Consider the following 24,983-nt stretch of genomic DNA (forward strand, 5'->3'; position numbering starts at 1 on the left):
ATGATGTCAATTTGTATAATTTATGAAAATTAACAATTATAATCAATTGAAAGAATAAGACAATTTATTTTTATTTCAATAATTTATTATTTATTTAACTGTTTTATGCAAATATAAACAATACAAACTGATCAAAGTAAATAAAGTAATTTAATAAAAATAAATAATAAGTATGAAGAGCGAGATATAAATAATAGAGTATGAACGCGTAAGTAACACGCTCTAAAAAACTAGTAATATTAAGAAAATATAAGAAAAAATGAGACAAATGCAGCATATTCTGCTTGTACCACCTGAATCTGAAACAATCCGCGCTCGAAGAAGTGACCCGAACCAGATCCGATCCGTTTCCCACCTCCAAAACGCTAAAAAAGGTGGAGTTTTGAGTATATACGTACAGAATCTATGTAGTATATATTATTACATTAACGCCATAATTAACAGAGAGACGCGCTGACACAACACCGAATCCCTCTCTCCCGCTTTTTACATTAACGCCATAATTTACATTTCCTTTTCCTTCTCTTTCGTCCTCAAAATAGTTTGGAAGCGGGTTTGATCTGTTCTTGACTTCGTTGAATCTCAGGTAATTTTCAATTCCTCTCTGTCGATTTCGCCTTTTTGTTGATTCACCTTAACCCTATTGTAGGTAAGACAGCTAAGGTTCTTGATTTCACCTAGGGTTTGCTAGTTCTCATTCAGCTTGTTTAATTTATTGCTTCAACTTTTTTTTATCGCGTAATGTGTTTGGTTATACTATGCTTGGCCCAAATTAATTGCAAGCTTTTTGATTTTTGTTTGGAGCTCTTTTTTTTGTTTTAATTGGAGATTAAGAAATTACTTTTGTTGTTTTCATTGTTTTTGGAAATTTTGGGAATTTTGAATTTTTTATTCTTTGATTGGCTTATGTAAGAACCAGTGAGTTGTAGCTTTTAGATTATTGAATATGATGGAGTAGGCTGTCTGATTGTACAATTGTAGAATTTTTCTGTTTTTTCTCCAGAGGAAATAGAGGATACATGATAGTAAATGATTTAAGCATTGGCTTTTTGTGCTATTTCTGTTAATTTTTCTGGAGGAACGAACAAAAAATGAAAGTAGTTTGTTTCCTTTGTCTGACAGTGCAGTTGTTTTGAGTATTGCTTGTAAATCTGTATGATCTATTCTTATACTGGAAGCATAATCTTTAATGTAATGATGCTTTTCTCTCAAATTTTAAGTGTTTTATCTAAAGTGAATTACAGGAAGAAAAAACAGGTTCTTTGTTTGACATGAATTTTTTATAAAAAACCTACTTTGGCGGGCAGTCTACTCACATTGCCTTTTGATGGTCCTGGTGTTCTTCATTGGCTGCATGAAGTAGGAGATAGAAAGAGATTTGGAGCATAATGTTAAGTCCAGGGAATAATTTAAGCCGAGGAAGTTTGACGATGACCTCAGATATTCTACCTTTGACACAATGCTTGCCTTTGGAACAAATTACATTGGGCTATCAGAAATATACTCGTTCTGGAGAGGTAAGGAGGGTTTTGGGTGTTCCTCTTGGAAGTGCAGCAGAGGACCATCCTTTTGGAGTTGCCCATCCAAAGCCTCCACCTCCAGTGGCAACAGAGGAACTAAAACACTTCAAAGAAAGTGTACAAGATGCTTCTAGAAAGGCTAGGTATTTTGTATTTATATTGTAACAACCTCTTGTATATTGTTCTTGCCCATAATAGTATTATTTCTGGCATGCTTCTCTTTATGATTGAAGTGTTATGCAGTAAATAGTTGGTACTTTTATTAGGTCTCAAGTTTGAACTAGGGGTTTAGGGGAAAAGAGGAAGAGCTACCTCCGGTTTTATGTATCACCAAATCAATAAATATGAGTATAATGACATAGGATGGTAAACATTAATTTGATTATTTGAAGTTCATTGCCTGTGTTTGATGCATACATGAAAAGATATAGTAAATCGCCTTGTGTTGCCTGCATGTCTTCTTCCCCTGGAATTTATGCTTCTCTATTTTAGAAAACCCTTCATAGATATTCCTCAAAGTTCTTCCTTAGTGCTGTCTTATATAGATTCTTCATATTTTGCTCAGAATGAACTAATTATTTAGTTGTAATTTAATTATTGGTTGCTGAAGCATTCACAAAATGCCTTTTTCCTAGTTGCTCACTGATGAAGATGTCATGCATTTGATCAGGGATAGAGCAAAAATGTTGCGTGATTCCTTATCCAAATTGGAGAAGTATAAGGAAGCCTTAAGCTCAAAGAAGCGACATAGGAGTGAACTTTTATTGAATGAGAGGACAAATGGAGCAAATATAACAAAACTGGTGAGTCAAATTCATAGAAACTCTCACGATGTTATGGCTCAAAGGTTGGAGGACAGGGCCAAGAATGTTGGGCTTAATAAGCGTGTTCGGACGTCAGTGGCTGATGTGCGGGTTTGTACTTTAAGTTTTATTGTTGATTTTTATTTGTAAATTTGCTGTTTGATCTTCTGTTTGTGAGAATACTTTATGAGCTGACTCTCATGCTGAGGGGAATTAATTTTTTCCTGGTTTCCAAGTCTTCCTTCTTAACTTAGATGAGGGAGAAAGTTCCTCATAATTCTGTTTGCCCCACTTTTATGTTGTCGATATGTAATTTCTTTCAATATTGATTTTGAAGAAGTAGAGTAATTTATGTTTTGTGTCTCGTTTATTTCCTGGCTAGAAATTCATTTTGAATCAAATAATTAGTTTCATATTAAGATACTTCACAATTCTGCTCCAAGTGTGAGAGGAGTATTTGTGGTTTTTACATTGCATTGCATACTTAGCTTGTTTCCTTTTTTCTTCTTTTCTTTGAGAAGGGAACAGGGATTCTGAACCCTGACTGGCTGTTCCACACAATTGCTTGCTGCTTTTTACACATGTTAATCCCATGTGTATTTCTTTAAGTTAATATTTTTTCTTTTTCCTTTGATGCAACCAGGCAGATGGTAGGTCCATCGCTGTCTCAAGGCAGCAGATGGTCATGGAAAAGGGTGGAGATATGCTCCAGGACACCAATGGGGTTACTGTTCGATTTGAAGAAAAGATCCGAAGATTGCCTGCAGGAGGTGAAGGATGGGATACAAAAAATAAAAAGAAGCGATCTGTTGGAGTGGTGGGTGGTAGAGTTATAAATGGTGATCGAGATGTAAAACGAACTTTGCATGCAAAGATCAGTGCTGACTCTAAGTTGCGATCTTGTGATGCTCAGGGTTTCAGGTAATATGTTGTATCCATGGATTTCATCAATGTTTTTAATGTTATTCCCCTAGTCTATTACAATTGAGAGTCTATATGCATGCCCGTCTAGAAAGTCTTTAGTTTGGACAAGATTGTTTTCTATGCTTTTGGATATTGTTTATGAGTTTTTCTGTTTCAGCCTCCATGGCTGCAATATGTAATTGATTTAATAGTTTATTAATTTGTTTTCCTGTCTTTGTACTCAACGTTCATCAGATTCAAGTTGTGATTGCTGTTGCTTTCCAACTTACCCAAAAAGTTGTGATAATTGTTAAGGAAGTTTTTAGTTTTATTTCTTTTTACTGCTGAATACAAGTTGATTCTTCTCGTATGCAACTATGCATGGTTGATCCACGTCACAGAAACTTAATTGGATTAAAAAAAAAAAAAAAAACGATGTTGTTCAAGTATTAGGTAAACATTTTAACAACTTTGACATTCTTCTGTTGAAGTGTTGGGTATGCAAGCCACCCGCACTTGTATAACGTGTGTGTGACAAATATGAAACTGAAAAAGAATAATGCTGCCATATGTGGTTAAGCATTGTTCATGCTAGCAATGTTTTCGTGGTGCTTGCTGTGCTTTGATTTAGCATGGTGAATGGGTCTGCGTTGTATATGCTCTGTTTTGCAGGAGTATTAGGCACAACAACATGAACTTATAGAATGGTTTCAGGAAAGTTTGGGAATATAAAGGCTGTTCACTTAGAGAAGACGTCTGCTTTTCATAGTCCTTAGTTCTGAAAAATATTATTAGTCATCCATTGTGAAACTATATTACTTTTGGTTTCTTTGGGAGAAAGCTTCGTTCTTTGTTTAGGAATCATGGAGTGTCTTCATCGATTCTTAATTAACGAGTAGAAATTTTATGTGCGTCATTTGTGTGTCACCAGTTTGTTAGTTGCTGTTTTTTCCCTCTCTCATTGATTATGTTTGGCCCTGTATCCTACTAACTTAGTCATTGTTATGGTACTGATTAAAATTGTTATATGTTGTTTCGATAACTATGGGGGAAAATGAAGGAAAACAAGTTTTGTTATGTTAATGGGAGTTCTTATGCATTTTAGATCTAAATCTTCACCGAGTGTGAGTGGAATCAACAAGTTGGATGGTTCCTTAGAGCCTAGCGGTTCAGATACCAGTACGATACTCAGGAATGAAATGGATTCGGGAACTCTTCCAAGAGATCGTTTGGCCCTTTTGGAGCAAAAGACTTTCACAAAAGGAAGCAATAAGTATGTATTTTTCATCTTGGAATTATCACTTATCCTCTTTAGAAGATATGCAGAGTTGATAATTGATGGAAAAGCTGTCAAGTTTCTCATCTTGCTGCTTTGGTGTCTTGCTCTCTCTTTTAGATGGTCATAATTAGGTTATTGACCTTTTTGTGGTGTTGTTTATCAGGCCAAATGTCCATGAAGATAATTTAGCTAGCAGTCCTAATACAACGATAAAAGCAAAGGTTTCTCGGGCGCCACGAACTGGCTCCATCATGATGCTAGACTCATCGCTCAAAATTCAGTCCTCATCTTCATCTCTTCAAGGTGTGGAACAGCCTACAAATTCGCATAAAGTATCTATGCCTGGAGTGGTAAATAATCATAAGCGTCAAATATCTGTAGGTTCGTCTTCCATGGCTCAGTGGGTTGGTCAGAGGCCACATAAAAACTCACGTACAAGGAGAGCCAATATAGTTGCTCCTGTTTCAAACCATGTTGAAGGTCAGATTTCACCTCATGGTTTCCCAACCAATGACTTTAGTCCCAGAACTTCCTTTGGGACCAATGGATCACTAGTTGCCAACGGTATAGAAAATAATACTCCCAAGTTTAAGAGGGAACTTGAAAGTGTCCCATCTCCATTTGGGTTATCTAAAAGTGAAGAGTCAGGTGCTGGGGAGAATAAACCTAAAGATAAAGGAACAGATAGTGGTGAGGTTACTTTGAATGCACCTCAGAAAGTTGGGTCCTTTCTACCGGCTAGGAAAAATAAATTACATACCAATGATATTGGAGATGGTGTGCGGAGACAAGGAAGGAGTGGAAGAGGTTCATCCTTAACAAGGCCAGGTTTTCATACAGTGAGAGAGAAGGTAGAGAATCTACCGACAATGAAGCCACTTCAGAGTATGAAACCTGCTTCCGATAGGAATAAAAGGTAACACTGCCATGGTGCCCGATCCGCAACTTAAAAACTTTATTTTCACTTCCCCTCACAGTATTCTGAATATTGAAGCCTTTTTTTTTTTTTTTTTTTTTTTTTTTTGGAATCAGCAAAACTGGTCGTCCACCCTCAAAAAAGTTGAAAGAGCGGAAGTCTTTAACTCGTGTTGGGACAATTGTGAATGGAGGATCTTCGTATTTCACAGGTAGAAATAATTAATCAGTGAAATTGTTGCATCAATTGCAGTTTTCAGATTTTAGCTTTATGGTAGGATATAAAAACCTGTCAAATTTGTTATTTGCATGAGCATTATAAATCTCAATCCTATGTTGCAAGGATTAGACTATTAGACTTTCCCTGATGGATGAACTTTATTTGCCGGCTTAAAAGACTATTGTTGTTGCATTTTACAAGTTCTTGGAGGTCTGGCAAATGTTCGAAAAGGGCATTTGCTTCTATGTGCTTATGTCAATGCTGTCAATGCCATTTTGGATAACTAATTTGGTTTTCTTTTGAGATTTTACCTTGTATAACTCTACATATGCAATGGCTCTAAATTGACGGATATATGGTGAAAAAGTTGTACCAATTTCCTTGATGAAAATCTTGGTAACAAAGTTTCCTGATATCCGTTGGAATTAATTTTACAGGTGAATCTGATGATGATCGTGAGGAACTATTCGTGGCTGCTAATTCTGCTCGAAATGCTAGCAGTATGTGTCTTGACCTTTTCTGAACTTTCTTCTTTCGATCCCGTTTTCTTTTTGTACATAAAAATTACACATGCTTATTTTTGTAGACCGAGCATGCTGTAGTCTATTTTGGAAGAAAATGGAAACTATTTTTGCTTCTGTAAGCTCAGAGGACCTGTCCTACCTAAAGCAACAGGTACTAAGTTAGGCAGGTGGATACATTTGTGATTTTATGGACTTGGCATTGGGGACTTAAACTTTCTTTTCTTTTTTCTGCTCTGCTGTTATATCAGCTAACTTTTGCAGAGGAGCTTGATGGGAATTTGTCTCAGATGCTTAGTGGTGAATATAATTTTTTGGTAATCTTTCATCTTTTATTTTTTTACTCTAAGCATTCAGCATCTCCTTATTATGAGAGAAAAGTTCAGAATCCAATTAACTTAAAGTCTCTTCCTACTTTCATGATGGAAAATCAATTTTGAATTTCAAATAACCTCAAAGGAAATAAATATTACTTGGGAACTAAGTTCAACATATTAAAGGAACATTGGTTAATTTGGAGTTCATTTTCATAGGGTGTTCTTGTGCATAAAGAAGTACCTGATTGTTCTGGTGAAAGACAAGGCAAAGACTCTAATCAAGAATCAATTAAGAAGGCTTCTGTATGTGGAAAGGTTGACATGGGAAGATTGGAAAAGGGTGCTCCATTGTACCAGAGGGTTCTTTCTGCTTTAATTGAAGAGGATGAAAGTGAAGAATTTTCCATCCATGGTGAAGTGAAGAGCATGTCTCTTCATTATGCCAGTGATGATTCTCATTGTGGCTCATGTAATCTGATTGATATTGAACCCAAGGATAGGGATAGGGTGGAATCTGAAGTCGAGTCAAAATTAAGTTTTCAGAACCAGAAGAATTGTTTATTGGATAGACTTTCATGCGATAAGAGTGTTGCATCTAACACAATTAGGAATCCAAGCATGTGCAATTCCTTGTATAGCAACGAACAGTGGCCAGGAGATGATGAATTTTCACATTCAGACATTGGGCATGCCAGTGAAATATGTTTGAATGATCTGGGTCAGGAATTAAATGCATCTTGCTTCCCTTCCTCTGATCACAAGTATCAGTTGATGTGTCTTGATGATAGGGTTCTATTGGAGCTGCAGAGTATGGGTCTTTGTCCAGAGACATTGGTATGCTCTATTTGATTATTTTGTGAAGTCATATTTATGGTTCTGGTTCATAATTTATTACAATTTTTATATATTTCCTTGCAGCCTGATCTGGCGGAGGGAGAGGAAGTGATAAATCAAGACATTATGGAGCTCAAGGAAGGGCTATATCAGCAGGTTTTGTGCCACAAATACTTGTTTTTTCCTTAACTACAAAGATGAAATTAGAGAAGTTTTTGTATATTTTCTCTCTGGAAATTTCTGTTTTACAAATGTTTTATTCGTGTTTCAAATTTTTTCCTTTCAAATCATTTTTTTTTTCCTTTCATATCACATCTTTTAAGACATCTTTTATTAACTGATAGATTGGAAGGAAGAAAAGGAAGTTAGGTAAAATTGATAAGGCTGTTCAGAAAGGGAAAGAAGCAGAAAAGAGGTTAGTTTCATTATGGTGGGATATCATGGGTGTCATATTCATGAAATGTTATATTTGGACTGAAGTAATGCGGTTTAATTTGCAGGATCACTGACAAGGTTGCTATGGACCAGCTTGTTGAGATGGCTTATAGAAAACGATTGGTACTTGTTTTATTCCCTCATTCGGTCATTTTTAAAGTCAACTATCTTTGAATCAGTAGCATGTAGAAAAGTCTACAAGTTAGGAAGCTGGGGATAGTTGTTTTTTCCTGATCATATAAGAAAACATCATTTGGTAGAAAAATGGTTTTTGGGCCTACAAAAACGTACATCTATGGACAGGCTTGCATGATCTTCGTGAAGAAATTATTATACATATGAACTGTATCAAATGTCTGCACTTGCAGGTCAAATTCCTACAAGTTTTGGGTTATATATAATTATAATGTGCAATCCTTTTATATTTCTGTCTTCCTGGTGCGATTCCTATGTACTGGGAGAGGTGAGGATTGTTTTGTTAAACCTGAAATTCAGTTCACTTGTTATTTTGGAAATTTTTATTTTAACTTTGGTTTTTTTAAGCTTTAAAATTTAATAAAGATTTGCTTAGTTAAACTGTGACTTTTTAGAGCTAGTGCTTTATACTTCTAAAGAAACTCTATCCTGGCATTTCAATCTTTTCAATTCTCTCACATAACTCGCTCTTTGTCTGCCGCTGCTTGCTATTTTGTTGATCTTTGATTACCAAAGCTTTCAGTTATTCTTCACAATCGAGCTCTGCCTATGTACGTTGCTCTTTGGCTACAGTTTATTGCAAGATACCCACATGCAAGTCTGATTATATATCTATAAACCAAATTGATGGGAGATCGAAAGAGATCCAAAATGAGAAAATCATTAGCTAATAACTCTTACATTCGCTTTCTATAGACCTCCAGTTTCTATTTAAATTTCTTTTGCAATTTTTTGGATGAGTATTTTAAAGGATAAATCAACTTCTATTTCAAGGAGAAAATAACTCTAGTTTCTATAACCAATCCAAAAGGCAGAATTCAGTCTCAGTTTTTTTCTGTTTTCAAAATTGCCTGTGTCATGTAATGGAAGTACTGCATTCACTTTCTTTAGCCCTCTTGTTTCTCTCTCTCTCTCTCTCTCTCTCTCTCTCTCTCTATATATATATATATATATATATATATATATATATATATATTTATCTCAGGTTGAGCATCTAAATGAAAAACCTACTTTTATATAGGAAGAGAATGAACTCAAGTTTCATAATACAAACCTGATTTGAGGCCTGATTTTGATTTTAAAAGAATTACGAGTACTACACGTCTAGGGTTTATGCAGGATGGAGCCAAATTAATCATTTTAATGTTTGTATTGCTAGTCTTCTGGTGATGGAAGATTGGAACACTTTCCAACCCATGTTTGTTTTTTCAGTTTTAGGCCTCCCTACCAACACAAATTCCCAAACTAAAAGAACTGAACTGAAATTGGTCAATTATAATTTATTACTCTGTTAAAAACCTAATATACAGATATGTTGATTTTGTGAAATTTCAGATCCAATCAGACCAAACAAACTCTCACCCCTATGTACTAGGGTTGAGTAAGTTTTGTGCCCATCATTTTTCAAAATCCTGTTTGTTCTTTAAGAAAACATTTTTTAACGTGAAACCTAAGTTAATTGGTAGGTACAAAGTCTTGTGCACTTAATATATTTTTTCCTTTAGAATCTGAATTCATCATAATACAAAACTAGAAATATGCCCATGTAGGTCCTTGACTGAAATTAATGTGTGCTGTACTCCATTTGTGCATCTTGACATTGATCTATACATTCAGTAGTGCAATATGTTTGTGGTTCTTTTCTTTATTGCATGTATCATCCACATCCAAATAGAAAGATTTTTTATTACATCTTTGGCATGGATTAGTATTTGCTCAATTAAATTTTGATATTAGTTTAAGAAAAAAAAATATCTTTATTATGGGTTTTGTTTTTTTAGTATTGGTAGGTAGTTTGAAAGTTGTACTATATATGTGTTTCTGAGGGAGAGAGAAATGTAAAGCACACCTCTATGGAAACAAGAAGTGACTAATGAGTCTGAATAGTTTGAGAACTTAAAAGGACAAAAACAAAAAAAAATGATTATTAAGAAAGGCATAAAATACAGGTCATTTGGATCCTTATCATTTTTTATGTCATTAATTATAGACTATTTATTTTCTGTTAAATTAATTTATGCAGGCTTGTCGTGGGAATAATTCCTCAAAAAGTGCAGTCCGCAAAGTTTCAAGACAAGTTGCCCTGGCTTTCATCAAGCGAACTCTTGCTAGATGTAGAAAATTTGAAGATACAGGTAGCAGTTGCTTCAGTGAGCCTGCATTGCAGGAGATCATCTTCTCCACGCCGCCATGCAACAATGATGCCAAATCTGTTGATTGTGTTGGTTCAGGAACTGCAAGTAACACATGCAATGAAGTTTCTAACCATAATGCTGAAGCCAGAGGATCAGGTATGCCAAGTTCAATATTTCTCTTTTTGGGTGAATTAAATTTTTAGAACATATGATCTACAATATGGTATACATTCTTGATAGTCTGAGCTCAGAAATTCTGTTGAAGGATTATAATATTCTTTGTATAATAGTGACTTTTTTTACTGTATTTTAGTGATTTTTAAGCAAGTTTTACTTTTCTTCACAATAAGAAAATAAGTTTATCTCGGCAAACACCCACAAACACAAAAAAGAAGAAAGAAAGAGAAAAAAATGACTCTTTGGATTCTCCTTTGTTGCCACAGGTACCGTATCTAGTGCCTTCGAAAGATATGATTCACATGGTGATTACTTTGATAGAGGTAAGAAGAGGGAAGCCCTTATTGATGATGTTATTGGCAGTGCTTCATCAAGGGTAACATCTACCCTTGACAGTGCTGTGCTAAAAGGCAAGAGAAGTGATAGAGATAAGGATCTAAACAAGGATAGCACAAGAGTTAATTCTGTTTCTGGAACAAGTCGCTCGTTGTTGGATGGCTTTAAAAATGAGCGCAAAACAAAATTAAAGCCCAAGCAAAAGATTAATCATTTGTCAACATCAGGAAACGGAGCTCGTGGATCTAGCCATTCAGGGGCTAATGCTAGTAACAAAATAAATAGAGATTCTGGGTCCATGTCTCTTGGTAACATCACTCAGGATGGTTCTAAAGAAGCTGATGAACCCATGGATTTTTCAAACTTGCAGCTACATGAATTGGATACAATTGGATTAGAAGTTCCAAATGATCTTGATGGGCCGCAAGATCTCTATTCATGGTTGAATTTCGATGATGATGGCTTACAGGACCATGATTCTGTAGGTCTTGCAATACCAATGGATGACCTTACGGAGTTGAATATGATTATGTAGAGAATTTTTACACTTTTTTTGGTTAAGTGAGGATTCAAGAGCTTGTGAGATCAAGAATTAATTAGTCTAGCTGAGGCAAGTAAATCAAATATTGAAATTGTAGTTCGTTTTACTGTATATAATTTGTAGGTAATCGAATGGTATTTGATTATTTATATGAACTGAATGCTTGTGCTTCCAATCTGTAAGTATTTGCAGTTCTCAGTCTCAAGAACTGTAGGATGATCTTGCTGCCCAGTTATTGGAGCAGGTTGCGTTCTGTATCTTATAAGAGTGTTATGGATGGCTCTTGAATGATATAAGTTGCGAGACATGAATTCATTTTGACATTGAAAGGTGAACTTTGAATATTTCTTTATATTTCGAGTAACAGATCGAGCTCATCTAGTGTCTGCACAATGGCTGAACTGGGTATTGTGTTGGTTTCTTCAAAGATTATTTTAGGATTTCCTTTCTTGTTCTGTTACATGCACAATCCCTTTTTAGTTTATTTAGTTTACATTAATTTACGTCTCCAAGTTCAGGTTGGAAGTAGTATTTAGGGTCATTTGACTGGGTTGAATGTTGAATCTGAATCATCAGCTTATTGTTGGATGATTAAAATTGTTTGGTAAATGAGATATCTGAAAAATTTGAATGATTAAGATTATTTGGTAAATGAGATATCTGAATAAATGAGTGTATTATTTTACATATTTGACCTTTTATATTTTTATATATTATGTACTTTTTGCATAATAATAAAATTGCATTATATTATACAAGAGAAATTCAAATATACAAATTTGATTTAATATTCAACTATTAGCATAATATGGTTGTAAATGAATAAAGGAATACTATTTATATATAATATAAATTTAATTTAATAACGAATGTCCATTGAAAAAAAAAAATTAATAATGAGTGTTACCAATTCATTATATAAAAGTTAAAAATAGTTCATAATAATTTAAAAAATTTACTATAAAATATAAAATTAAAGTATATCTATAATTCACTATATAATAAAATATAAAATTAAATTATATTCGCTTATTAAAGTATATAACTTAATAACCTAACATAATAAAATTTGAAGTTAAATTATATCCAATATAAAATTCCTTTTCTATAGTAGAGTATATTTTTTTTGTTTTAAACATTAGGCGAGGATAATTTTTGTCTTCTGGGAAAAAGAGCTATACAGTTGACCGAATAAGCTAAGAAAATTTAGCTTTTTGAATAAGCTAATTTTTTGCATTCATATTTAACATTATCTGAAAACACAAATCAAATAAACTCATTTTCTTTTAACAAAATATGTGTCTAATAAGCTATAATAAGCTCAAGCACCCTCTTAGAAAAAGCACTCTCTACAAAAGTGATTTCAGATTTTGAATTCCTGATCTTGCAAATAAAATTCAAGTAGGAACGTGCAATTTTTTTTTTTTATTATTATTTCATAAAGTTACTGATCTTGCAATTTTTTATTTTTTTGCATGAATAATTGATACTTTGTATTGACTTAATAATCATCATACAAGAGCCCTGTCTATTTATATAGTATAAACCTTAATTACAAAAGAGGAAAAAGAATAGAATTATAGTAAGAGAAGGATTTCACAGGATAATAAATAAGGAAGGAATGTACACTAGAATAAGGGAGAAATATATTCCTTAACACTAGGCCTCAAGCTGAAGATGGGAAAGTCACCAATCGAAGCTTGTCTTGATAAACTTTAGAAATACTTTGATTAAGGGGCTTTGTGAGAATATCCGCAAGTTCATCATCACCTGAAATATGTTGAACCTGCAAATATTGCAATTGAACTTGTTCACACACAAAATGATAATCAAGCTAAATATATTTAGTGTGAGCTTGGAAGACTAGATTAGCACATAAAGAAAGTGCACCAATATCATCACATCACAGCACCATTAGCCTAGAAAGAGGAATGCAAAGCTCATGCAGTAAGGATCAAAGCCACCATTTTAGCAGTAGCATTTGCCACAAACTTATACTTAATTTTCAATAAAAGAGCGAGCAATAGCTGACTGCTTCTTTGATTACAATGAAACTAGATATTTGAATCCAAGTAAACAACATAATTACTTATGGAACAAAGATCATCAAGACACCTCCCTAATTACAAGGTAAGATTACTAGACTTGGAAAAAATTAATCCATAATCACAAGTGCCATTAAGATAATGAGCTGCTTTTAACTTCTTTCTAATGTTCATCAGTGGGGTTGTGCATATATTAAAATAACTTATTAACACAAGAATTGATATTTGGATGAGTTAAAGTGACATACTTAGAGCACCCATAACTTTGGCATTGGGTAAGACCAACCCCCCTCTTTTGGTTGAATCTCAATGCCTAAGAAAAAAAATTCAATGATCCAAGATCACAGACAGGAAATATGCCCAGATTTGTGAAGAAGCCAATTCAATTTGTTAGCATTGGAACATGTAATAAGGATATATCAACATATACTAGGATATAAAATTTCAAACCATCCTTATTCAAAATAAACAGAGAACTATCGACTTTGGAAGAAACAAAACCAAAGCCATATAATAAATTAGCAAGACGATGAACCCATTCAAGTGGTGCTTGTTTGAGACCATATAAAGATTTATTCAACTTGCAAATATAATCAGGATTAGCAGCATTAATAAAACCTTGAGTTTGTTCCATAAATATTCATGATTCAAATAAACATGGAGAAATTGTTTGGATATATCAAACTGGCGAAGAGGCCCATTATGCATTGTAGCCAAGGTAAGAACAATGCGAATAGTGGTAATTTTAACAACCGGAGCAGCTGCCAACTGATATGCTACTATAGTACTTTTAATAGTTTTTCTAGAAACATACTTTAGATCAAATGATACTAGTACCTCCATGCACCTTGCCATCTTATTATCAAGAACCGACCTTCATATAAGGAACTTCAAAGGGCTTTGGTTAGCAACAATATTCTTTGCTTATTCAAAGGGCTTTGGTAAGCAAGGACATGTGTTGTATATAAGTAAAGATAGTGTTGGAGTTTCTATCAAATCCATACTAGTGCAAGACAAAGTTTTTCAATTTGATTATACTTGAACTCGTGCATTAGCATGCGCTTACTTAGATAATTGATGGAATTTTCTTTATTTGAATTTTCAACATTTTGCACAAGCATTAAGCCGAGATTCTTTTATTACAAACAAGTAGAGCAATAATGATCTCCTTATCCTACGAGGCTAAAGGATAAGAAGATTTAATAAGTATTCCTTAATTTTTCTCAAAATGTTGTTTGGTAATCTGGGTTCCACTATGAAAGCTCCCTTTTCAGTAGCTTGCATATATGTTCTCACGTGTTAGCTAGATGGGTGATGAATCGGCTTATGTATTACAAGTGACATAAGAAACCCTTTATCTCCTTTTTTGTTCTAGGAGGCGGCATTTTTGAGATGGGTTGTGATTTTAAAGGATCAGCTTTAATTCCTTTTTTAATCACCATGTAACCTAAAGTATTTTGGAGGAGGCTCTAAATAAACAATTGGTTGGATTCAACTTAAAGCAGAGTCTAGGAAACAATCATCTGAAAGCATTTAAGTGATTCTCTGTTGTTATTGTATTATGAAAGATAGTGGTTATTATCCGTTAGTATGTTTCCTTGGCATTTTAACCCAAAAGGTGTTACCTTATAGCAATAAGTGTCTCATTCTATTGTAAAGGTTGTCTTCTCCTTCTCAGGTGAGTAAATTGAAATCTAATTGTATTGTGTATAAAGATCAATGAATTAAACCATTTCTAATTCGGTCGTTCAATCTACAATAGGTTAATGTAATGTAAAGGAAATCGTCCTTAAGGCAAACTTTTTTCATATCTGGATAATCCGCACGAATTTGAATCTTACCATCCTTCTTAGGCACTAGTACTATATTGGCTAGCCATGAAGTGATTCTATAAATCCATTGTCAAGTAGTTTCATGACTTCTTTCTTTATCTTTAATGACATTCTAGCTTCATTCTTCTTACTTTGCTTAACTGGCTTGATATAATATGCTTGGCAATATCAGTCTATACATGATAATTATAATAGTTCATTTATCATTCATAATAAAGATAAAAAATTATTGAATCTGATCCAAAAGTAATCAGGGAGTATTTACTTTATAACATTTTTAGGGATTCTAGATGATCATACATCTCTCAAAAGTAGTAAGAAAAGCAATAGAAAGAAAGAAGAAAAAGATGAAGGGAGAGACAATCAGTTTCAGTTGATTTGGTTCGCAAATTGAGACTCAAATGTCGAGTTTGCATGCATACCCCTTTGAATGGAAATTAGAACCGTGCAGTTCTTTTCATGGACATAAGGATTGTTTTAGTTCTTCTTTTATCATGTTTTAAGTATGGTATTTGAGATTATGACGTTTACTAAGTGATGAGCAAAAGAAAAAGTAGATAGATTTGAGATTATGGTATTTGGAGGTCCATACCTTTGCTTGAGAGTCAAGCAGAGCCTTGCCTTGTTTCTTTGGTTTAGGAGAAGGTATGATCACGATCTTTCTAATGCAAAGGTTAGTTTGGAGAATTTAGATTCAAGGAGAATACTAAATTATAGGTCAATGTATAGAAATCAAAGAGGCTTTAAACCAAGAAAAGGATTAAGGAATGGAAACCAAGGAGGCCCTTAACCAAGAGAAGAAATTAGAAAAGATAGAGAAAGTAAGTTTGAGTTGACTTCAACCTTGCTTTCCTAGAATTCTCAAAGGTGAAAAGAGCAAAGAGAGAGAAAGATTGTGATAGCTTAACCAAGGCTTTTCAAATGTGACTTGAGGTGAAGGAGAGCTTCCCATTTATAAGAAAATACCAGATTAAGTTAATAAAACATATTCATAAATGTAATCTATAAACTATTGCTTGAACTTGAAACAAAAATCCTAAAATTCAGGGATAATTGAATGAAACAGAATCATTGAACTGCTAAAAGAAGATTCACAACTATAATAAATGAATCAATCTAGGAAAACAAAGCCATAGATCTAAATATGATTAACTGAAACTTGATTTAACAAAAATTGACATTTGTTTCAATAGAACCAAGCACATTATTTGAAGAAATAAAAGGATTTGAAGAAATTGAGGATGAATTTAAGGAAAATAAAGAGATAAATACCAAACCTTTGCAAAAAGATACACAGATCTTCTTAGACTCACAATTGGTGGTAAATTAAGTGACAGGGAAGTTTTTAGCAAAAGAACCCTCCATGAATAAATACCAAACCTTTGCAAAAAGCTTGCTAAACCAATTGGAGAAAGACGAAGGTAGTTGGAAGATCAGGAAGATACTTCGATAAGAAAATCATACAGTTGATATGATTGCCAAAGCCATCGCCAAAAGTGAAGCATTGCCAGCTGGTGTTTTTGTTGAAAAACAAGTATGTTCGAGCATTAATGGTGATGAGGCCCTCCCCCTGGCAACCAAACCAAATTGGATGACCCCAACAATAAAACATCCAGAAACAGGTGAACTACCTTCCAAACAAAACGAAGTGTTAAAGAGTTATGCACTAATTGGAATATCAGCCTGCACTTCACCTTAGTAGCATGCCCTCAAACTAATGGCTTGATAGAAGTCACAAATAGAACTATTTTACAGGGTATTAAAAAGAGGCTAGAAGAAACAGGAACTAGTTAGGCTAAAGAGCTAAACAGTGTGTTACGGTCTTACAGGAACACCCCTAGAAACTCTACTGGCGATACACCATTCTTATTAGTGTATGGAGTGGAAGCTTTCATATAGATCGAAATGGGGTTGCCAAGTAGGAGGATATAATCTTACAGCGAAGATCAAAACTCTGAATCCCTAAGAATTACCAGGAGAAAGAAAGTATGAGGCAAACATTAGAACAGCAGCCCAATAACATGAAATGGTGAAGTACCACCCTCAAACTAATGGCTTGATAGAAGTCACAAACAGAATTATTTTGCAAGGTATTAATTATAGGCTAGAAGAAATAGGAACTAGTTAGGCTGAAGAATGTTATGGTCTTATAGGACCACCCCTAGAAACTCTACTGGCGAGACACCGTTCTTCCTGGTGTATGGAGTGGATGTAACAGACTGATTTTTCTTTTAGTGTCGGCAATAGTGATTTACCGGTCTGTGAATAGTACCATCGGTCCGGGACTTGGTATTATTTTAGTCCGGAAAAATTACTATGCATAGTTAATATTTTATTTACTATTTTTGGAGCATGTTTGCATGATTTAGGTGGGTAGAAAATATTTAATGAATATTTTTGGAGAGTTTATGTATTACATGCATAATATTTCTAGTGTGGTCTATTAAGAAATAAATGAGGAATTATTTTAGTGGAGTTAATTTAATTAATTGGTGGAGTTAAATAATAAGTAGAAGAGGAGTATTTGAGGAATATTTAGAGCCGTTGGATGAGATTACTTAGGACTTGATCTTAGCCACACAATTGATATGAAATTTGGAAGTCAAATTTGACTTTGGCACTTAAAGTAAACACCACAACACTTATTTCTTTCTTCTCTTCTCCTTATCCACGCCATCTCCATCTTCTTCCTCTTTCTTTCATTTCTTCATTTTCTTACCTCCAAATTTACCACCAAACTACCTAATTAAACCATAGATTAGTACTTTATTCTTAAGAATTAAGAAGTAGAAGTTGAGTTTGGTGATTAAAAGCAAAGAGAAGTGAAGTTACCATTGAAGCAAGTAAGTTGTGGTTTTTGAGTTTTGTGAATTGTTAAGTAGAATTCATGGTTTAGACATGTTATTGATGCATTAAATCATGCTCCAACTATTTCTTTTGTCAAGTTTTGCTTGTAATGTTGATTTTTCATGCTTTGAAGAGGTTGGAGAACCATCCTCAAAGGGTAAAGAGAAAGCCAAGGAGTAAGGCTTTCCAAGCTTATTCAAGCTTGTTAATAAGGTTAGTGCAATCATAATTTCACTTGTTTAAGTTGTTTTTACATGGTTAGGGTTTTGAATATATTTTGGGAACTTTGTATGTTTTGTTGAAATTGCTGATTTTAATGTGAGATGTGTTCTGCCGTGGGATTGGAACTCATTTTTGACCCCTTTACACTTCCCATTTGTTTCTGACTTCTTCATGAAAGTTGTAGCTCTATTTCGCAGCTTTCCAGAACATATTCTTATGTCTAATTCCAATACTTGTAGCTCAACTTATGATTGAAATACCAAAACTGGTTCTGTTATGCTGTCTTACCTGTCTATCCGAAATGATTGTCCATTTTGACCACTCAAATGGCAAAATAATGTCTTATGTTCTTCATAACAGTTATAGATTTACTTCTTATATTTCCAACCCATCCTCTTTTGTCCAAATTGGAGATACATAGCTCAACTTATGGCTGAAACACCCAAACTGACTCTGTTGTGTCGGGCCACATGCATTACTAAATTGAGTGCCCATTTTGACCACTATAATGACAAGATTAGGTTCTGAGTTCTTCATAAACGTTGTTTCCCTGTGTCTTGAGACTTCTCTAGTTCTAGATTGGTTTCATTTGAGTGTTTTGTGAAGTAGGAATTCAAGAAACATTGGACTTAGTTCTGCTGAATCAGGTCTGATCTGTTGGTCTGTGTTCTGAGCTTTTGTTTGCTATCTTACTCTTTGATCTGGGCTGTGGTCCCTTCTGAACATTTGTAGTATTTTGTCTTATCTTTCTAATGAATCTGATTTCATTCAATTTGGAGACCCATAACTCAAATTATGTGTTAAAAACCCAACAAAGGTCAAGATTATGAAAATGCTGAAAAGTTCTTGATTTATGTACTTTTATACTATCTTAAGTTTATATATATCTATAATGTTTTGAGTAATGAGTATTAAGAAATGAAGAGGTTTTGATTTATAATTATTGCTTTTGTGAAAGAATGATTTTGATTTGGGCTCTACAATGCATGATTGAAACGTGGTATGATGAGATGGATTTTCTTATTGTGAAGCTATGATCATATGCTAGGGTTATCAGCCCTTCTAAATAGGCGGACGCGCTTATTTGTGTGATGGGGTGGTGCTTTCATAGGCCACGGTGGTGCTTTCATAGGCCACGATTGTATGATGGGGGTGGTGCTTTCATAGGCCACGGTGGTGCTTTCATAGGCCACGAGTATGTGATGGGGGTGGCGCTAATATAAGCCACGATCAAATCTGCTTATGTTCATTCTGCATGAGTACGAGCCTTAACGAAAAATAAAATTTTATTGTTGCTATAAAAGAATGAAGACATATTTGTATTTATTTTTGTATTTGAATTAAATGCATGCGATTTCAGTATTTATATAGTTGAGTAATTTAAGTTTTGCCTTGGCTATTATTGTTAATTAAATTGTTGGTTATTTAGCACCACTGAGTCTTCCACTCAGCGCGTTGATTTTTATCACGCGCAGGTTAGGAGCGGAGGGTGTTCTTCAAGACCAGAGGACGAGCATCAGAGTAGATATCACATTTTGGGTAGGATATTTTGTAAATGGTGATTTTTGGCATGTATATAAATATTGTGTTGTGAAGGTTGGACATAATAAGTTTATAATGTATTAAGAGTTATGATTATTTAAGGAAATAACATCTTATCATATTTTTGGTGTATGATGATTATAGATTCCTTGAAAAGAATGTGTTTTGAATTTTATGCGTATGTTGATGGATATTTAGAAGTGCTTGTAGTATGTTGTGTTGAATTGGAGTTTTGGGGGTTTGGAGAAAATTGGAAGTGTGTATATTTTCTTTGTGTGGCAAGTTAATTTTTAGGGGAAACTCTTGCGAAATTTTCGTAGGAATTTCCTCAAATATTATTTTTGTAAAAAAAAAAAAAAAAAACAAAACAAAATGTTAATTACTTGCCTCCTTATGAAAATTTAACCACTTTTAATTTGTGATCTAGCTTTAATAAGTGACATAAGACGGTGCTCCGGCACCGATTGTGGCATCCGCCGTCTGGTTCTTCGGGATTGGCCGGTGGGTGTTACATTTTGTGGTATCAGAGCATAGGTTTAGACGATTCTAGGATATATGATTTGGTATGAGAGTTTATCCGCTTTGGAGTAATGATATAAGTGATTTAAGTTAAATACATGCCATTAGTCTGTTTTGGGAATTTCTCTCTGATGCGAATCCGCTGGTCTTTGTAGGTATTTAGTGATGTCTCAGCGCCTGCCGGATGAGGAGGTGGACAGTTATGCCCCTCCAGAGGGTGCTATGTTAGAGGGCGGTAGGCCAGCCGGTGGTGTTGCTGGTGGCATTTTGGGTTCTAATGCAGAGCGCGCCTCGGCTGTAGGGCAGGCTACTGCGGGTCCTGCGGGGCCTAATCAGGGTGATTTGGTACAGCAGATGGTAGCTGCATTGAGGCAGGCTGCAGGAGCTGTTCCCCAGGCTCCAGTCGCACCAGCCCCTGTTCCAGTTCATACCCCGGTAGAGAGACTGAGGAAGTATCGTGTTGAGGATTTTATGGGTCGGAGAGATGATGATCCTTCTGCAGCAGAATTTTGGCTCCAAGCTACAGAGAGGGTTTTGGACCAGATGCAGTGTACTCCTGCAGATAGATTGATTTGTGCTGTTTCCTTACTAAAGGAAGAGGCTTACCTATGGTGGGAGTCTATGGTTAAGATAGCGAGAGCCGAGGATGTTACTTGGGATTTCTTTCTCTCTGCTTTTCGGGAGAAATATGTAGGGGAGTTATACACAGATCAGAGGATAGCAGAGTTCCTTGAGCTTAGGCAGGGACGGATGACTGTCTCCGAGTATGAGCGGGAGTTTCTGCGGTTGAGTCGGTATGCTTCTACGTTGGTCCCTACTGAGGCAGATCGGTGTAAGCGGTTTCGGAAGGGGTTACTGGATGAGTATAGGATGCACTTGACATCCCAGCCCCACACTACATTAGCTGGTTTGGTGAAGGCTGCTACAGAGCTTGAGCTTATTCGGAATGAGAGACAGGCCAGAGGTCAGAGGATCCAACAGAGTAGTCAGTATAAGAGATTTCAGAGTGCTACGTCTGGACAGACTTCAGGGGTCCAGTCTAGTAGCAAGAGATTTAGAGGCGGATCGCAGATGGGGGTCCGACCGGGCCAGACAGTTGGTCGGGGTATATTTACGAGACCAGCTCCTCCGGCTTCATCTGTTGCTAGTGGTGGAGGTGCTACATGGCCAGGTCTACCGATTTGCAGTCAGTGTGGCAGGAGGCATGTTGGGGTGTGTTGGGCAGCTACGCGAGCTTGCTATAGATGTGGATCCACTGAGCATATAATTAGGGATTGTCCTATGACTGTGACTCGTCCAGCTCAGCAGGTTGGGAGGCCAGCTCCCTATGTTCAGAGAGGCAGAGGTAGAGGCCGTAGTGAGGGATATGGGACTAGGAGTGAGAGACCAGTTTCTGAGACTGTGGAGAGACCAGAGGCTAGAGCACAGGCGAGAGCTTATGCCATCAGGACCAGGGAGCAGCGGGATGCGGCGGACGTCATTGCAGGTACCTTCTTTATCTTTGACACTTTTGTACTTGCTTTGATTGATCCAGGCTCCACGCATTCATACATATGCACACATGTGGGTAGACTGGGTAGTATGCATGCTGAGACATTAGAGCACAGCGTTGAGGTTACTAGCCCTTTGGGTCAGAGTGTAGTAGTTGATCGGGTGTATAGAGATTGCCCTGTAGTCATTCATGGGTATGTATTTCCGGGTGATTTGATAGAGTTGCCTTTTCAGGAGTATGATGTGATATTGGGTATGGATTGGTTGTCTAGACATGGGGTCATTGTTGATTGTAGACGTAAGAGGATTATGCTTCAGACTCCGTCTGAAGAGGAGATTGTAGTTGTGGGGGAGAGGATGGATTACCTCTCTAATGTTATTTCAGCCAGTACTGCTAGGAGAATGATACAGCATGGTTGTGAGGCCTTGTGTACTTGCTCCAGAGTCAGAGTCTCCTAGTGTCCATGATATACCCACAGTATGTGATTTTCCGGATGTGTTTCCAGAGGAGTTGCCTGGTTTACCTCCTGAGAGAGAGGTTGAGTTTGGTATTGAGGTTATGCCTGGTACTGCACCGATATCCATTGCTCCGTATCGGATGGCGCCTGCTGAATTGAAAGAGTTAAAGATACAGATTCAGGAGTTGCTTGATAAGGGTTTTATTCGTCCTAGTGTATCTCCATGGGGTGCTCCAGTATTGTTCGTAAAGAAGAAGGATGGCTCACTTAGATTGTGTATTGATTACAGACAACTTAACAAAGCTACTGTGAAGAATCGGTATCCATTGCCTCGGATAGATGATTTGTTTGATCAGTTGAGAGGAGCTAGTGTATTCTCGAAGATAGATCTGAGATCAGGTTATCATCAGCTAAGGGTGAAGGGATCAGATGTACCTAAGACTGCTTTCAGGACACGCTACGGTCACTATGAGTTTTTAGTGATGCCATTTGGGTTGACTAATGCCCCAGCAGTGTTTATGGACCTGATGAACCGGATCTTCCATCCTTATTTGGATCAGTTCGTGGTGGTTTTTATTGATGATATTTTGGTGTACTCTCCGACTAGAGAGGATCATGATCATCACCTACGAACAGTTCTGCAGACTTTGAGAGACCGACAGTTGTATGCCAAGCTCAGTAAGTGTGAATTTTGGTTGACTGAGATTACTTTCTTAGGGCATGTTGTTTCTGCAGAGGGTATTCGGGTGGACCCAAAGAAGATTGAGGCAGTGCTTGATTGGAAGCCACCTACTAATGTCACAGAGATTCGCAGTTTCTTAGGTTTGGCTGGATATTACAGGAGGTTTGTCAAGGGGTTTTCTCTTATCGCAGCCCCTTTGACTAGACTTCTTCGTAAGGATGTCCGTTTTGAGTGGACTGATAGATGCCAGAGTAGCTTTGAGAAGCTTAAGGCGATGCTTACTGAGGCTCCAGTTTTGACACAGCCAGCTCCAGGCAGACCATATGATGTTTATAGTGATGCTTCGCATAATGGTCTGGGTTGTGTGCTTATGCAGGAGGGCAAGGTGATTGCTTATGCTTCCCGACAGCTGAAGCCACATGAGAAGAACTATCCTACCCATGATTTGGAGTTAGCAGCTATTGTGTTTGCCTTGAAGATTTGGAGACATTACTTGTATGGTGAGAAATGCCACTTGTATACGGATCATAAGAGCCTTAAGTATTTGCTTACGCAGAGAGAGCTTAACCTGAGGCAGCGCAGATGGTTAGAGCTACTTAAGGACTATGAGTTCACTATTGATTACCACCCGGGTAGAGCTAATGTAGTGGCAGATGCACTCAGTAGAAAGGCATTAGTTGCTCTTCGTGCTATGAATGCACGCTTATCTGTGACTAGAGATGGTGCTCTTATAGCAGAGCTTATGGTGAAACCTAGCCTACTGCAGCAGATTAGAGATGCACAGCAGGGTGATGAGACTATTGCCTTGTGGAAAGGTCTAGTCAGAGAGGGTAAGAAAAAGGGATTTGAGATTAGAGAGGACTGCTTGTACTTTGGGGATCGGATTTGTGTGCCTAAAATTTCAGAGTTGAGAAAGAGTATCTTAAAGGAAGCGCATAGTAGTCCCTATGCTATGCATCCTGGCAGTAATAAGATGTATCATGATTTGAAATCACACTATTGGTGGCCGGCGATGAAGAGGGATATCACAGATTATGTGTCGAGGTGCTTGACGTGCCAGCAAGTGAAAGCAGAGCATCAGTTTCCTTCTGGTTTGTTACACCCTACTTCTATTCCAGAGTGGAAATGAGATAAGGTTACTATGGATTTTGTGACTGAATTGCCTTTAACTCCTAAAAAGAAAGATGCTGTATGGGTAATAGTTGACAGGCTAACTAAGTCGGCACACTTTCTTCCTGTTAGGACTGACTTCACCATGGAGCAGTATGCAGAGCTTTATATAGATGAGATAGTGAGATTACATGGGGTGGTTCCTTCTTCCATCATTTCAGATAGAGATCCGAGATTTACTTCTAGATTTTGGAAGAAGCTACATGAGGCCCTGGGTACTAAGCTGAATTTCAGCACAGCTTTTCATCCTCAGACTGATGGTCAGTCAGAGCGGGTTATTCAGATTTTGGAGGATATGTTAAGAGCTTGTGCTATTGAGTTTGAGGGCAGTTGGGAGAAGTACATTCGACTTTTAGAATTTGCCTACAATAATAGTTATCAATCGAGTATTCAGATGGCCCCTTTTGAAGCACTATATGGCAGGAGATGTAGGACTCCACTATGTTGGTCCGAATTGAGTGAGGGCAAGATTATAGGTCCAGATTTGATTCGAGACACAGAGGATAAGGTCAGAATTATCAGAGATAGATTGAAAGCAGCTTCAGATCGTCAAAAGTCCTATGCAGACTTGAAGAGGAGGGATATAGAGTATGCAGTGGGTGATAAGGTTTTCCTTAAGGTATCTCCATGGAAAAAAATATTGAGATTTGGAAGAAAGGGTAAGCTTAGTCCTAGGTTCATTGGTCCATATGAGATCATTGAGCGTGTGGGTCCATTAGCCTATAGACTAGCTTTACCACCAGACCTGGATAGGATCCATAATGTTTTCCACGTGTCTATGTTGAGGAGATATCGGTCCGACCCATCGCATGTGATACCAGTTGAATCTGTTACCATAGAGCCAGATTTGACCTATGAGGAAGAACCAGTGAGGATACTTGCGAGGGAAATCAAGGAACTAAGGAATAAGAGAATACCTTTGGTAAAGGTCCTTTGGAGAAACCATAAGACCGAGGAAGCTACATGGGAAAGTGAAGATATTATGAGACAACAGCATCCTCAGTTATTTACACCAGGTAAATTCGAGGACGAATTTCTTTTAAG

General features: G+C 36.4%; 1 protein-coding gene and 1 long non-coding RNA gene across 8 annotated transcripts; both read left to right on the forward strand.

The window, feature by feature from the left end:
- Nucleotides 1-428: 428 nt before the first annotated feature.
- On the forward strand, nucleotides 429-11,483 carry LOC105640155 (spectrin beta chain, brain). Of its 7 annotated transcripts, XM_012224395.4 has the most exons (17): nucleotides 429-586; nucleotides 1,245-1,663; nucleotides 2,191-2,434; nucleotides 2,967-3,244; nucleotides 4,332-4,499; nucleotides 4,669-4,808; nucleotides 4,887-5,421; nucleotides 5,538-5,632; nucleotides 6,078-6,140; nucleotides 6,227-6,315; nucleotides 6,413-6,478; nucleotides 6,695-7,312; nucleotides 7,397-7,468; nucleotides 7,657-7,727; nucleotides 7,813-7,870; nucleotides 9,966-10,233; nucleotides 10,521-11,483. In XM_012224395.4, the coding sequence occupies exons 2-17, from the start codon at nucleotides 1,389-1,391 to the stop codon at nucleotides 11,123-11,125; spliced, it is 3,645 nt and encodes a 1,214-aa protein (XP_012079785.1). In that variant the 5' UTR covers nucleotides 429-586; nucleotides 1,245-1,388; the 3' UTR covers nucleotides 11,126-11,483. The 7 variants fall into 7 exon arrangements, with proteins under 7 accessions (XP_012079785.1, XP_012079780.1, XP_012079784.1 ...); XM_012224390.4 differs by having other exon boundaries at nucleotides 4,669-5,421; XM_012224394.4 differs by having other exon boundaries at nucleotides 2,191-2,428; nucleotides 4,669-5,421.
- A 6,147-nt stretch (nucleotides 11,484-17,630) lies between these two features.
- Nucleotides 17,631-19,702, forward strand: LOC149498950 (uncharacterized). The gene is made up of 3 exons (XR_016322580.1): nucleotides 17,631-17,851; nucleotides 17,989-18,068; nucleotides 19,553-19,702. It is a non-coding gene; the product is annotated as an uncharacterized LOC149498950 (long non-coding RNA).
- The last annotated feature ends 5,281 nt before the right edge of the window (nucleotides 19,703-24,983 follow it).

This window comes from Jatropha curcas, chromosome 1 (genome assembly GCF_041381405.1).
Source record: "Jatropha curcas cultivar XTBG-Jc1 chromosome 1, XTBG_Jcur_1.0, whole genome shotgun sequence".
NCBI lineage: Eukaryota > Viridiplantae > Streptophyta > Magnoliopsida > Malpighiales > Euphorbiaceae > Jatropha > Jatropha curcas.

Bases quoted from the DNA above. Each gene is read 5' to 3' on its own strand.
- LOC105640155 (XM_012224390.4), top strand. From the start codon at position 1,389: ATGTTAAGTCCAGGGAATAATTTAAGCCGAGGAAGTTTGACGATGACC. The intron at 6,316-6,412 runs GTACTAAGTTAG...CTGTTATATCAG, and splicing joins TGTCCTACCTAAAGCAACAG to CTAACTTTTGCAGAGGAGCT. The intron at 7,871-9,965 runs GTACTTGTTTTA...TAATTTATGCAG, and splicing joins TGGCTTATAGAAAACGATTG to GCTTGTCGTGGGAATAATTC.